Here is a 13644-nt window from a genome sequence, read left to right as displayed (position 1 = left end):
TCTGAGCTGTCAGGCCAGAGCCTGATGCGGGGCTCGAACTCACGGACCACGAGATCCTGACCCGGGCCGAAGTCAGATGCTTAACCGACTGAGCCACCCAGGGCGCCCCGAGAAGTACCTATTTAAATAAACAGGGCTGCAAAGACAGCCAGGAAGGGGTCCACTCACTGGCCATATAAGGGTCGCAAGAAAACTTGAGTGAGGGGCTCTCAGTGAAGAAATTTCTAGGAAGTTTCTGGAGAAAAGACAGATTGTAGTTCATGGGGCAGGTTACTGGGTTTAGAGCAGTACTGTCCTCAGGGTTATCAAGAACGGCCTAGTCATTGAGAAAAAAGCTAAAAAAAAAAAAATGGTTCTGAGACATCTTGAAAGCTCAAGGCTCATCTAGAAGATTAGGACGAAGAAATGAACTGAAGAAAAAACATCACATTAAAACAGAGAATAGTGTTGCAGGACAGAAGTATACACATCAAACATGGTAACTGCTATAGACTGAGTGCTTGTGTCTCCCCAAAATTCATATGTTGAAACTGAACCCCCAATGTGATGCACTTGGAGGTGAGGCCTTTGGGAGGTGATTAGGTCATCGGGGTGGAGCCCTCATGAATGACATTTGTGCCCTTATCAAAAGACCCCAGAGCACACTCTTAACCCTTCTGGCTGTCAACTAGGAAGCAGGCCTCACCAGACACCAAATCTACTGGTATCTTGATTTAGACACTCCAGTCTTCAGAACTGTGAGAAATGAATGCTTGTTGTTTAAGCCTCCTGGCCCCTGGTAGCTCCTATATGGCAGCCCAAAAGGACTAGGACAGTGAAGCTGTGTCCAACTTCTTTTTAACCCCAGATCTAGTCTACCAGCAACGGCTCTTGGCTTCACTGTTGGTATATATCCAGATTCCCATCATTTCTCACCACCTCCCTCAACACCAACCTGATACAAGCCATCATTACCTCTCACTTGGAAAGTCTGTTGCTTTAGCCTTCTAACTAGTTCTCTGTTCTTTTCTGACTAGGCCAAGATCTATTCTCAATGCAGCAGAGCGATCCTTTAAAGCATGAGTCACATCATTTCACTCCTTCCCTCAAAACCCTCCAATGGCTCCCACCTCACTCACAGTAAAAGCCAAAATCCTTCCAAAAGCCTGGAAGGCATAGGGAATTAGTCCCCTACCATACCCCCCTCACCTGCCTGACCTCATCTCCTATCAAGCTTCTCTAGCTATTCTGCTAACTGGACCACTACTCTATTATGTATCCACATGGCTTGCTCACTTCACTCCCTCCCTTCCTTCAGAGAGGCCTTCCCTGACCACTCCATATAAAACCAATCTCACCTTCATTGCTTCCTGATTTTGTTTGCCCAATAACACTTACCACCATCCAACATACTACACATCTATTTATTTGGTTCCTGTCTCCCGGCCCCACCTATCCCAAGAATGTAAGTTCCATTTAGTCAAGGAGTTTGTCTTGTTCACTACTATATTCCTATTGTCTAGGACAGTACCAGAGACACAGAAAGCATGTATACCTGTTGGCTAAGTGAATTAATTAACTCAATGAACGAGTGAATAGAATTTGGTGGAGAAGGGAGGATTAACATTTTGTTCTTCCACTTTTTTATTATTTGACCTTACTAGAATAAGCCTGTATTACTTTTAGGATTAAAATCCAACAAAGCAAAGAATTCTTAAAATGTACAATAGAAGTCAATTTCTTTTTTAAAGACATAATATCTTCTAAGTGGAAAGACATCCCACGTTCATAGATCATAAAACTTACTGTTGTTAAGATAGCAATACTCCCCAAATTGATCTACAGATTCAATGTAATCTCCATCAAAATTCCATCTGGCTTCTTTGCAGAAATTGATAAGCTGATCCTAAAATTTGTATGGTAATTCAAGGGACCTAGAATAACTAAACAAGCCTGAAAAGGCAGAGCAAAGTTAGAAGACTCAAACTTCCCAATTTCAAATTCTACTAAAGCTATAGGAATTAGGACAATATGGCATAGAGATAAGAACAGACATAGATCAATGAAATAAAATGGAGAGTTCAGAAATAAATCCATTCATTTATGATCAATTGATTTTTGACAAGGGTGCCAAAATCATTCAGTAGGAGACAGAATAGTCATTTTAACAAATGGGGCTGGGATAACTGGATATCCATATGCAAAAGAATAAAATTAGGTCCCTTCCTCACACCATATCTAAAAATTAACTCAAAATCAGAGCTAAAGTCATAAAACAGAAGAAAACATGGAAGTAAATCTTGGATTAGGCAATGGTTTCTTATATAAGACATCAAAAGTATAAGCAATCAAAGGAAAAAATAAATAATTTAGACTCCCATCAAAATTAAAAATTTTTTGTGCTACAAAGGACACAATCAAGAAAGTTAAAGGACAACACAAAGAATGAAAGAAAGTATCTGAAAAATCATTTATCTGATAAGGAACTTGTATCCACAATATATAAGGTACTGTTTATTTAATATAAAAATACAAATAACCTAATAAAACATGGGCAAAGGATCTGGAGACATTTCTCCAAAGGAGATATACAAATGGCCAACAAGCACGTGAAAAGAAATGTAACGTCATTAGCTGTCAAGGCAATGCAGATCAAAACAATAACGAGTCATGTTTTACACCCACTGGGGTGACTATAATCAAAAAGAGATAATGAGAAGTATTGCGCAGGATATAGAGAAATGGAAACCATGTCCTGCCGGTGGGCATGTAAGACGGTGCAGCCACTTTGGAAAACACTTTGGCAGTTCCTCCAAAGGTTAAACATAGAGTTATGTAACTGAGCAGCTCCACTCCTGGATAGAATGTACTCGACAGGACCATACACACATGCCCACACAAAAACTTGTATGTGGATGTTCATATAATGGTCCTAAGGGAAAATAACCCAAATGTTCATCAACTGATGAATGGATACATAAAATGTAGCCTACTGATACAATGGAATATTATTCAGCACTAAAAGGAACGAAGTCCTGATAGGTGCTACAACATAGGTGAACCTTGAAAACATCATGTTAAGTGAAAGAGGCCAGTCACAAAAGACCATCTCTTGCATAATTCTATTTATATGAAGAGCCTAGGCAAATGTATACAGACAGAAGTAGATTAGTGACTGCCGTGGGTTGAGGTTAGGGTGGGGGGAAGGAGAGTGGTACTAATGGCTAGAGTGCTTTTGGGGAGGTGACAAAAATGTTCTAAAGTTGAGTGTGGTGATGGTTGCACATCTCTGTGAATACATGAAAACCCACTGAATTGTATACCGTCCACAGATGAACTGTCTGGTATGTGAATTATATCTCAATAAAGCTGCTATTCACAACATATTATATCTTAGTCTGCCTATGTATCCGCATGGTTACTTTTGAGTGAAGAGATTACAAGTGAGTTTTCTTTTCATTTGTTGGCTTATATTTTTCTCTCCAGAGATGCTCCTCCTGGGGCTGACGGAACACTGGTAAAAGATACTGCAGAAGGGATTCCCAGAGAAGGTGGGGATGCCACTCAACGTCCTTCCCAACTCAACACATGGTAAGATGTTCCTTGGAAAATACTGTAAAAGGCAGATTAATATCTAATCGGCTTGGAGGAACGTAGTCCTTCTCTGAGACAATCTGGAGCATCGCTCTGGGATCAAACAAGCCACTTCTACTCCTCTAAGAACTTACCACATTGTAGTTCTTCAGGGCCAGATGGGCCTTTCCCATATGGAAATATGCTTTTGTGCATTTTTCATCACACTGCATAAAAGAGAATGACTGATCAGATGTTTGAAGTCATTAGCCACTCCCCTCATTGCCTGGCTAATAGAGTTAAGGCAGTACTTCGGTTCTCAGCACAGCTACCACGGTTGGCAATTAAAACTTTTCTGTGCATTTGTGACCAAACTAATTGGTGCATGCTGCATATACAAGTAAGCTCTCCATCAAATTAATTAATGATACTTGCCAGTTTTCATTTCCACGTAATGAGACTCAATCAGGAGACAAACCAGAAACCCTTAGTTTAGGAGAGCTCTCAACCTTGCCTAAACATTAGAATCGCCTGGGATGCTAATCAAAATCTGGAAGGCAAGGCTGAAGCCCATACCAATTAAATTAGACTCCAGGGTAGGGCTCAGGCATCAACAGTTTTTTTTAAGCTCTCTAGGTGCTGTAAACATGCAGCCAAGCTTAAGGACCACTGGTTTAACAGAAGAGAGAGACACCAACCCTGGGTCAACAGCTGAGGTTATGGTTACATCTTAGCGGGTCTGGCAATAAATCACACCACACATCCTGGGAACTTCCATTCGTATCACTTAAGATCAGGAGGGATGCCTCCTTCAAAAGGCAGGATCAGGATCGAAACTTACGGGAGACCACGGCATTTGCACAGGGGCCCTACACCTGCCTGCCCCTAATGATTACAACTTCAGAGGGACTGATTGGGCACAAAGACGTCAACTGTAACTTCTAGCATCCAGTTAATCAAACCCTTTTCCATGCGAGGCATTGTGCCAGGGATGCCCTCCAAGGGTCTAGATTTAAAGAGGTGATGAGTGCCAGCTCAGGAGTCTAAAAAGTCCTGGGTGAACGCCTGGCCCGCCTCTCACCAGAAGCGGGGTGTTGGCCAGGCCACCTAACTTCTGTGATGCTCATTCTCCTCACGTGGAAAGTGAAGACAGTGATAGTGTCTCGCTCGCAGGTTGTCATGGGGAGGAAACGCACGTGGCGCTCAGTGCAGCACCAGGTGGTACGGCATCAGCAGCTGTTGCCACAACGGTTACCACAGCAGCTGCTGTCCATTTCAGGGCAGAAGGGACGTTTGAAGAAAAGCTAAGTGGTCATAGAAGAGGTAACACGGTCATATTTGGAGAGGGCTTTATAGCTGATTTTCACGAACATCATTTCCTGACGCGCTGAGTGAATGGCAGTGGTAAGTAACAGTGCATTATTGTTCAGTCCTTACCGTGCGGCTCATAGGACTTGTCTCGTATAATCCTTGTAACAACTCTACGAAGTTGATGCAGTTACTATCCCCATTTTACAGATGAGGAAACTAGGGGGTGGAGAGGTTCAAGGTCACATAGATACTAAGTGGATGAGCTGGGATTTAAAATCTGGCCATCTGACTCTGCCCCAAAGGCTTGAAAGGACACCAAATCACCTTGAGAAAAGTGCCCCAGCAGGTGAGGAGAGGGAAGCCCATTCCAAAGAGGCCTGGTCTAACAAAGAGTGTGCGAAGGAGGGATCTGAGGTGGGTCTCAAAGGATGTGGAGAGGTGAAGAGAGAAGGAGGGAGGGGGAATGGGCTGAGCAAGGTTGGGAGGTGGGAGGGGGCAGGGAGCTTCCATCCAGGACAAAGGGCAGGGGCAGGGCAGGGAGGGTGTGGCTGGAAGGGGTGAGTGAGCAGCGGGGGCATACAGGATAGTCTAGAGGTGGCGCACAGAACTGACCAGAGGCGGGAAAGGCAGGGGCCAAGTGAGGAAACCAAGACAGTCATGCAGAATGAGGGGCCGCATCTGCCCTGGTGGAGCGGCAGGGAGAGTGCAGATGCCAGAGCTCTGTCACAGACAGATGACAAAGAAGAGGAGGATGTCAAGTGACGAGTTTGGGGTTCAGATGTCTGGAAGGCAGCACACGCCATTAACAGAAAGGGAAGTCGGGGCTGGTAGTGAGGAAGGCTGGGGGAAGATGATGAGTTTGTTCCTAGACGCGTCATCTTTCCAGTGATGCGAAGACACCCACGGAGACCTGCGCCCTGCGGTCCTCGGAGGTGGAGATGGGGAACAAGGTCTCCGGGCCGGCTGGACCCAGGAGAGACAAGAGCTTTGAGCGGGAAGCTGCAGAGAGAGGGCAGGGAGCCCAGGAGTGAAGCCTGGAGAATCCACGAAGGAAGAGGTTGAGGGGGCAGGAAAGGAATGGTGAGGGGGAAAGAAAGTGCCAGTGCCGCAGCCCATGAAAGCCAAATGTTCACTGTCCCTTGGCTGCAGGGTTACAGCAGAGGGCAAAATAAACCCGGAGCCTCAGAGCCCCGTCCTTGCCACCCTGTGTGTCTCTGTGTGTCACACAGAGGGGCGTGGTCATGACTCTGCCCGCCCTGGCTGCTAACAAAGTCCTCTCTGATGGGTCCTTCTCCTCTGATCATGTGTCAACATTCACCAGGATATTTTCAGGTGAGCCCCAGATCCCCTTAAAAGGAGTCCTGTTTTGGGACACGTGGGTGGCTCAGCCAGTTAAGCGTCCGACTTGGGCTCACGTCATGATCTCACGGTCCATGGGTTCGAGCCCCCATATCGGGCTCTGCTGACAGCTCAGAGCCTGGAACCTGCTTTGGATTCTGTGTCTCCCTCTCTCTCTGCCCCTCTCCTGTTCACACACTCCCTCTCTCTGTCAAAAATAAACATTAAAAAAGATTTTTAAAAAAGGAGTCCAGTTTTCAGAGGATGATGGATTTTATCGTGCAAAAAGTATTCCACCAAGAAAGAAATGACTCTGACTGGAACCAGCTTCACTGCCTCATCTTCCCTGATGAGGAACAGGAGTCTTGAAATATCCTCATGTGAGCTTGTCTCTACCAATTCAAAAGTGTCAAAAATCTTAAATGAGCATGAAAGTTACTAACACCATTAATAATGGGATGGCAATGACATGCGTTATTGATATACTACTTTTAAAGAGAGAAACTTTTAACTCACCACTTTGACACAGAACTGACACTATTAGTTTTTAGAGCTCCTCATACATTTTCCCCCAGCCCTCCAAGTGTTTACACAGCCTCTTCAACTGGGAGCCTCGCTGGCTGCTGAATGTCAGAGTTTTTTAATGTCAGCTTTGCTGGGCCCGCTTTGCCTTGGCTTCACCATTAATTACACTGTGCTTCATTTAACATTTGGGAACCGGCCAGCATGTTACCCTGAATCAACATGCTGATGGTGTCACTACCTCTTTGGTCCTTTTCGGATCAGAACAGATACTCCTGGGAGCCCCACTGGGAGATCTCGCTTCTCCCACGGAAGGGAGCAAGATCCACACCCAGGGACTGGAGGGTTTCCCAGGTCCACTAGAGAAGCTGTACGGAGTACAGGATTCAGACACTGGCTTACAGTGAGACTAACATCAGCTATGCGGTTCGGCACAAGTTACTTCATTCACCTTCAAGGCTTGGTTTCCTTGCCAGAAAAATAAGGATGACGGTGGTATTGAACAGAAGAGAAGACAAGGTTGTGAGGCTCACGGCCAGCACGCCGCAAACGGGGGCTTTAACACTTGATCTTAGCCAAAAGGCCGAGAAGCAATAAATGGGGGCTTTTGCTGTGATTATCGGAATAATTGAGGAAAACATCCTTGCCTCTCTCTTCTCTTATGGAATGGGGGCAGAAAAGAAATTATGGTCACATACAGTGACAAGACAGGTTGGGGACCTAGGCTGGTCCTAAGCTGTGAAGAACCTAAGGTCATCAGCTCTGGGCAGCTCTTGTAACCTCAAGACCATAACGGTGCAATGGGACAGGATTTGCCAATATGCCGGATCTTCTAAGGGAAAGGGGAATCATGCACCCCACCTGTCAGTTCCGGAGGAGCCCTCATACTTTATAAACCATCATTCATCAAGGTGAGTTTCTAACTCACCCCAGTTTCCCTTGCTTACCTTGTCAATAAAAAATAAGGAAGGAGGTGTGGCCAATATGCTGCTGTCAAAACATGCTCTAGTTTTGGGCCACGCTCACTGCCCTGGGGTTCAGTGGGCTGAACGGGAGGAATCTGGGCCAGAAGATAAACCTGGCATGTTCTCCTGGCACTTCAGTTTTACGTGATTGTAAGTTATCAAAGATACTATGGGGATATTAAGACAAAGAGATAAATTTCATGGAATGCCATGCCAAATTTGCAAGATTTTTATGATAAAGCATGTATCTAACAAGAAAAGTCCTGCTCTCCGCCTCTAGACCCTGTGGTGGGGCGGGGGGGGGGGGGGCAGTGCTCATGTTCCTCTGTCAGCAGCCCTTCCGTGAAGAGAGAAACACTCGTTTTGGTTCTTCAGTTAAAGCCCCTACAACACAGCGACTCAGCTGAACGGATGAAGACTTATTTAAATATTTAGTCATCTGAAATAATGTCCCTAAGAAGTGATCATGACATTTCTCTTTTAAAACCTCTTGTACTGTTTCCACCGACAGTCCTTACCTCTCCTCACCTTAAATGGGCTATTTTGGCAGATTTGGGAGGAAGTATCCTGCACAGAAGTGTGTGATCTGCCTGAGCCCTGACTAGTATCCAGGCGGAACAGCAGGAATTCTATGTGCTGATCATTCCTCTGCAAATATGCCAAATTACTGGAGCTAGAGGAAAAGCACAAACTGATGAGGAAGAACAACACTGCACAAGCAAGTTCCCGTGGTTGGTTCTAGAAACAGAAAGAGGCGTTACCACTGCCACATGAAGCAGAGCTGCTGATAATACAGCAGAAAAGAATGAGCCCTTGCAAAAGAAACCTTGAAAAACCAGCATTAACAGCAGCCTCTCTGGAGTACTTACTACGAGCTGGGTGCTCCATATGCATTACCGTGACCCTTACAACAATTCTGTTTATCCCATTTTATAGATGAGGAAACCGAGGCTCTGACTGCAGAGCTCATGGCCCGCCATGAAACTCTGGCCGCTCCCCTCCATTCCCTTCAGGACCGAGATGCCCTGCCTGGCAGGCCAGGCTCCATCATGTGGAAAAAAGGTCCATCTTCTTACCTTCAGAGCCCACTCACAATCCACTACTGCTTTCTGGAAGTCCCCGAGTTTTATATAAGCCTGTAATGACACAAACAGCTGCTGTTGATACATAATTCTTCAGCAAGCGGTCTTCAGTTGACACAGAAAGAGCAGTCCAACAACAGAAGGGTGATGACAGGGAACCAGTCCCTCCCCATGTCAGCCAGGGCTCCAGCAGAAAACGGAGGGCACACACACATGAGGTGACTTTAACAGAAGGGCTACCTACAAGCTGAGGGCAAGGCTCAGGGAAACCAACAGGAACGTTACAGAACCCCAAGTCTAGCAACAATGGACAGCCGTTACCGCTGCTAGGGTGAGGGGGCAGAAGGACGAGCCATGGACAGATGGGAGAGGACAGCTTTGTGGACGGCACTGCCTGGTGGGAGCTGAGGCCTTTAGTAGGGCTACAGGTGGGAGAATAAATACCCCACTCTCATTTCCTCCTTCCTTCTGATCTCACTGGCTGAACCCATGCAAGCTAGAAAGCTGGGAAGTCAGAGGGCCAGTCCACAGAGTCAGTCCCCCCAGGGCACAGAAGGCAGGGAGGAAGAGGATCTGGAAAGGCAAAAGAAAGTACGTAGCACACTAAACACATCTACAAAGTAAGAGCTGACTTCTAGAATCTACCCTACTGTGGATGCTCCAGAAGGAAACCAAATGGTAGAGCGAATCAAAGAGGTAATAATAAGTGTTGGTGAGAATGCAGAAAAATCAGAACCCTCACACACTGCTGGTGGGAATGTAAAGTGGGGTAGCCACTTTGGTAGACAGTCTGGCAGTTAGTTCTTCAAAGGGTTAAACACAGAATTACCATATGATCCAGCCACTCCTGGGTGTATGTATACCCAAAGGGACTGTAAACACAGGCACATAAAAACTTGTGCACAGATGTTCACAGCAGCATTGTTGATAATACCCAAAAAGCAGAAACAACTCAAATGTCCATCAACTGATGAATGGATAACTAAAACGTGGTCCATCCATACAGTGGAATATTATTTGGCAATAAAAATGAAGCATCAGTACATATTACAACATGGATGAGCTTTGAAAACATGTTACAGGAGAGAAGCCAGACACAAAAGGAAACAATATGCATGACTCTATTTGAATGAAATGTACAGAGGAGGCAGATGTATGGAGACAGAAAGTCGATTCGTGGTTGCCGAGGGCTGTGGGTAGAGGTGCACGGGAGGGCTGGGGCTGGGGGCAGGGGTGCATGGGAGCAGTGAGGGTGCAGGGGAGCACTGGGGTGGGGGTAGGGGTGCATGGGAGCACTGGGGCTGGGGGCAGGGGTGCATGGGAGCGGTGGGGGTGCAGGGGAGCACTGGGGCGGGGGGTAAGGGTGCACGGGAGTGCTGGGGCTGGGTGCATGGGAGCACTGAGGCAGGGGTAGGGGTGCACAGGAGCATGGAGGGCTACTTAAAGGGTATGGGGTTTCTTTTTGCGATCATGACAATGTTCTAAGATTGCTTACAGTGATGGCTGCACAACTCTGTGAATACACTAAAAACCACTGATTCATATACTTTAAATGGGTGAATTGCATGTTACGCCAATTATATCTCAATAAAGCTGGTACTAAAAAAAAGACGAAGAAAAATTTCTCCTTCTTTCCTCATAAGCACAGCAAGAAGGAAGGGATCTAGAAAATGGTCTAACATTTAAGAGTCAGACCATCACTACAATCCACCAGTGCCAAATGCCCTGGGAGCCTCTTCTGGGATTCCCTCCTACCCCCTCCCCCCACCCCAGACTCAGAATTAGGGACAATCTTGAAAATTAAGAATTGACTCAGAATCCTGGGATCCACTCAATCGAAACTGAATTCAGTTCATTTATAGTTTCAGAGAACTAGTGACATATAAACTAACAAAGCGCTGCTCAACAGCAAGTGTGATGGCTACCATACCTTCTGAATTAATTCTGGACACAATAGATACCCAATAAATTCTTATTAAGTTGAACTAAACAGACTTTAAGCACTCTTCTCTTGGAAAGCTCCCAGGAAGCAGCAATGATCACTCTGGTGTGTGAAAGGAAAACCAGGCACTTGGAGAATAAGGGGTTTCCCCAGGGTCCCATCAGTCACCCAAGCTAGAGCCCATACATGTATAGTTCTGCCCCTGATCAAAACTGTACTGGGCACCGTGACATTGTTATTGATAACTCTGAGCAGATATTTACATGGTCAAGCCAATTATGGGGCCAGTGTTATAACTCATCCCAAGCAAGGAGGGAGCAGGCAAGAGCTGGCTAATGAAGTTCAGCAGCGCAGCGATTTGCTCCCATAGAAAGGAAGCTGCTGAGCAGTGCTTTCATTAACTCAGGCTCTGGACTAATTGAAGATGATGACTCTTTGAACTGTCTGTTCCACAGAGCACCATCCTTTCCCCCAGGGTTTGGGGTTTCATTTGAAAGTCAGATGATGTGAGGAGGAAACTAGCATCCTTTTAGACAAAGGTAGTCACAAATCCGTGACATTGTTAGTCAGGAGACATACAGACTCTGAAAATGCATACACTGGCTTCAACAATTTCTCTACACAGCCTTTTCCTTTTCCTTTTCTTTCTTTCTTTCTTTTTTTTTAAGGCTTGGATTCAACACCCTATAAATTCCCTCGTCTCTTTTGCTTTTCCACTTCTTAAAAAGAACTACTTTCCCAAATGGCAATTAAACTCCTGATTGATCTAAATTATGCCAGCAACCTATTGATCATAACTTTAGCTCCAGGAGAAACACAGAGCAATGAAAGGGTACGTTTTCTCTCTAGCAAACATCAACACTCAATTCACAGGGTCTTATTAAGTGTTTCTAACATTGCATGCAAACGGGAGGCATTTTAAAAATAGCCAATCGTGATTTGGTGATTCTTTTTTTTTTTCACAGTTCTTATTTTACTTTTTAATTTACATCCAAGTTAGTTAGCACATGGTGCAACAATGATTTCAGGAGTAGATTCCTTAATGTCCCTTACCAATTTAGCCCAGCCCCCGCCCACAGCCCCTCCAGTAACCCTCTGCTTGTTCTCCATAGTTAAGAGTCTCTTATGTTTTGGCCCCCTCCCTGTTTTTATATTATTTTTGCTTCCCTTCCTTTAGGTTCACCTGTTCTGTGTCTAAAAGTCCTCATATGAGTGAAGTCATATGATATTTGTCTTTCTCTGGCCAATTTCACTTAGCATAATACCCTCTGGTTCCATCCACGTAGTTGCAAATGGCAAGATTTCAATCTTTTTGATTGCTGAGTAATACTCCACTGTATATGACATCTTTTTTATCCATTCATCCATTGATGGACATTTGGGCTCTTTCCATACTTTGTCTATGTTGATAGTGCTGCTATAAACATTGGGGTGCACGTGCCCCTTCAAAACAGCATACCTGTATCCCTTGGATAAATATCTAGTAGTGCAATTGCTGGGTCATAGGGTAGTTCTACTTTCAATTTTTTGAGGAACCTCCATACTGTTTTCGAGAGTGGCTGCACCAGTTTGCATTCCCACCAGCAGTGCCAAAGAAATCCTCTTTCTCTGCATCCTCGCCAACATCTGTTGTTGCCTGAATTGTTAATGTTAGCCATTCTGACAGGTGTAAGGTGGTATCTCAGTGTGGTTTTGATTTGTATTTCCCTGATGATGAGTGATGTTGAGCATGTTTTCATGTGTCACTTGGCCATCTGGATGGCTTCCTTGGAGAAGTGTCTATTCATGTCTTTTGCCCATTTCTTCACTGGATTATCTGTTTTTTTGGTGTTGAGTTTTATAAGTTCTTTATAGATTTTGGATACCAACCCTTTATCTGATATGTTGTTTGCAAATATCTTCTCCTATTCCATCAGTTGCCTTCTAGTTTTGCTGACTGTTTCCTTCACTGTACAGAAGCTTTTTATTTTGATGAGATCCCAATAGTTCATTTTTGCTTTTGTTTCCCTTGCCTCTGGAGACATGTTGAGTAAGAAGTTGCTGTGGCCAAGGTCAAAGAGGTTGTTGCCTGCTTTCTCCTCTAGGATTTTGATGGCTTCCTGTCTTACATTCAGGTCTTTCATCCATTTTGGGTTTATTTTTGTGTATGGTGTAAGAAAGTGGTCCATGTTCATTTTTCTGCATGTCGCTGTCCCATTTTCCCAGCACCACGTGCTGAAGAGACTATCTTTATTCCATTGGATATTCTTTCCTGCTTTGTCAAAGATTAGTTGGCCATACGTTTATGGGTCCATTTCTGGTTCTCTATTCTGTTCTATTGATCTGAGTGTCTGTTTTTGTGCCAGTACCATACTATCTTGATGATTACAGCTTTGTAATATAGCTTGAAGTCTGGGATTGTGAGGCCTCCTGCTTTGGTTTTCTTTTTCAAGATCGCTTTGGCTATTTGAGGTCTTTTCTGATTCCATACAAAATTTAGGATTGCTTGTTCTAGCTCTGTGAAGAATGCTGGTGTGATTTTGATAGGGTTTGCATTGAATATGTAGATTGCTTTGGATAGTATTGACATTTTAACAATATTTGTTCTTCCTATCCAGGAACTTGGAATATTTTTCCATTTTTTTTTTGCCTTCCTCAATTTCTTTCATAAGCTTTTCATAGTTTTCAGTGTGTAGATTTTTCACCTCTTTGGTTAGATTTATTCCTAGGTATTTTATGGGTTTTGGTGAAATTGTAAGTGGGATTGATTCCTTGATTTCTCTTTCTGTTGTTTCATTGTTGGTGTATAGGAATGCAACTGATTTCTGTGCATTGATTTTATATCCTGCCACTTTGCTGAATTCATGGATCAGTTCTAGCAGTTTTTTGGTGGAATCTTTTGGGTTTTCCATACAGAGTATCATGTCATCTGCGAAGAGTGAAAATTTGACTC

The 13644-nt window shown here is 44.5% G+C and overlaps 1 protein-coding gene across 5 annotated transcripts in view; it reads right to left on the bottom strand.

Annotated features, from left to right (window-relative positions):
• The window catches only part of TTC12 (tetratricopeptide repeat domain 12), a 53494-nt gene that overhangs the window by 20543 nt on the left and 19307 nt on the right, over positions 1-13644 (bottom strand). For all 5 annotated transcript variants that reach the window (XM_045482835.1, XM_045482838.1, XM_045482836.1 and 2 more), the window contains 2 exons: positions 8765-8824; positions 3708-3779 (listed from right to left, as the gene is read on the bottom strand). In XM_045482835.1, the coding sequence (XP_045338791.1) occupies positions 3708-3779; positions 8765-8824 (132 nt within the window). The remainder of the gene's footprint in view (positions 1-3707; positions 3780-8764; positions 8825-13644) is intronic.

The sequence above is a fragment of the Leopardus geoffroyi genome, chromosome D1 (genome assembly GCF_018350155.1).
Source record: "Leopardus geoffroyi isolate Oge1 chromosome D1, O.geoffroyi_Oge1_pat1.0, whole genome shotgun sequence".
In the NCBI taxonomy this organism is placed as follows: Eukaryota; Metazoa; Chordata; class Mammalia; order Carnivora; family Felidae; genus Leopardus; species Leopardus geoffroyi.
This window is presented reverse-complemented; position numbering and strand designations above follow the sequence as displayed.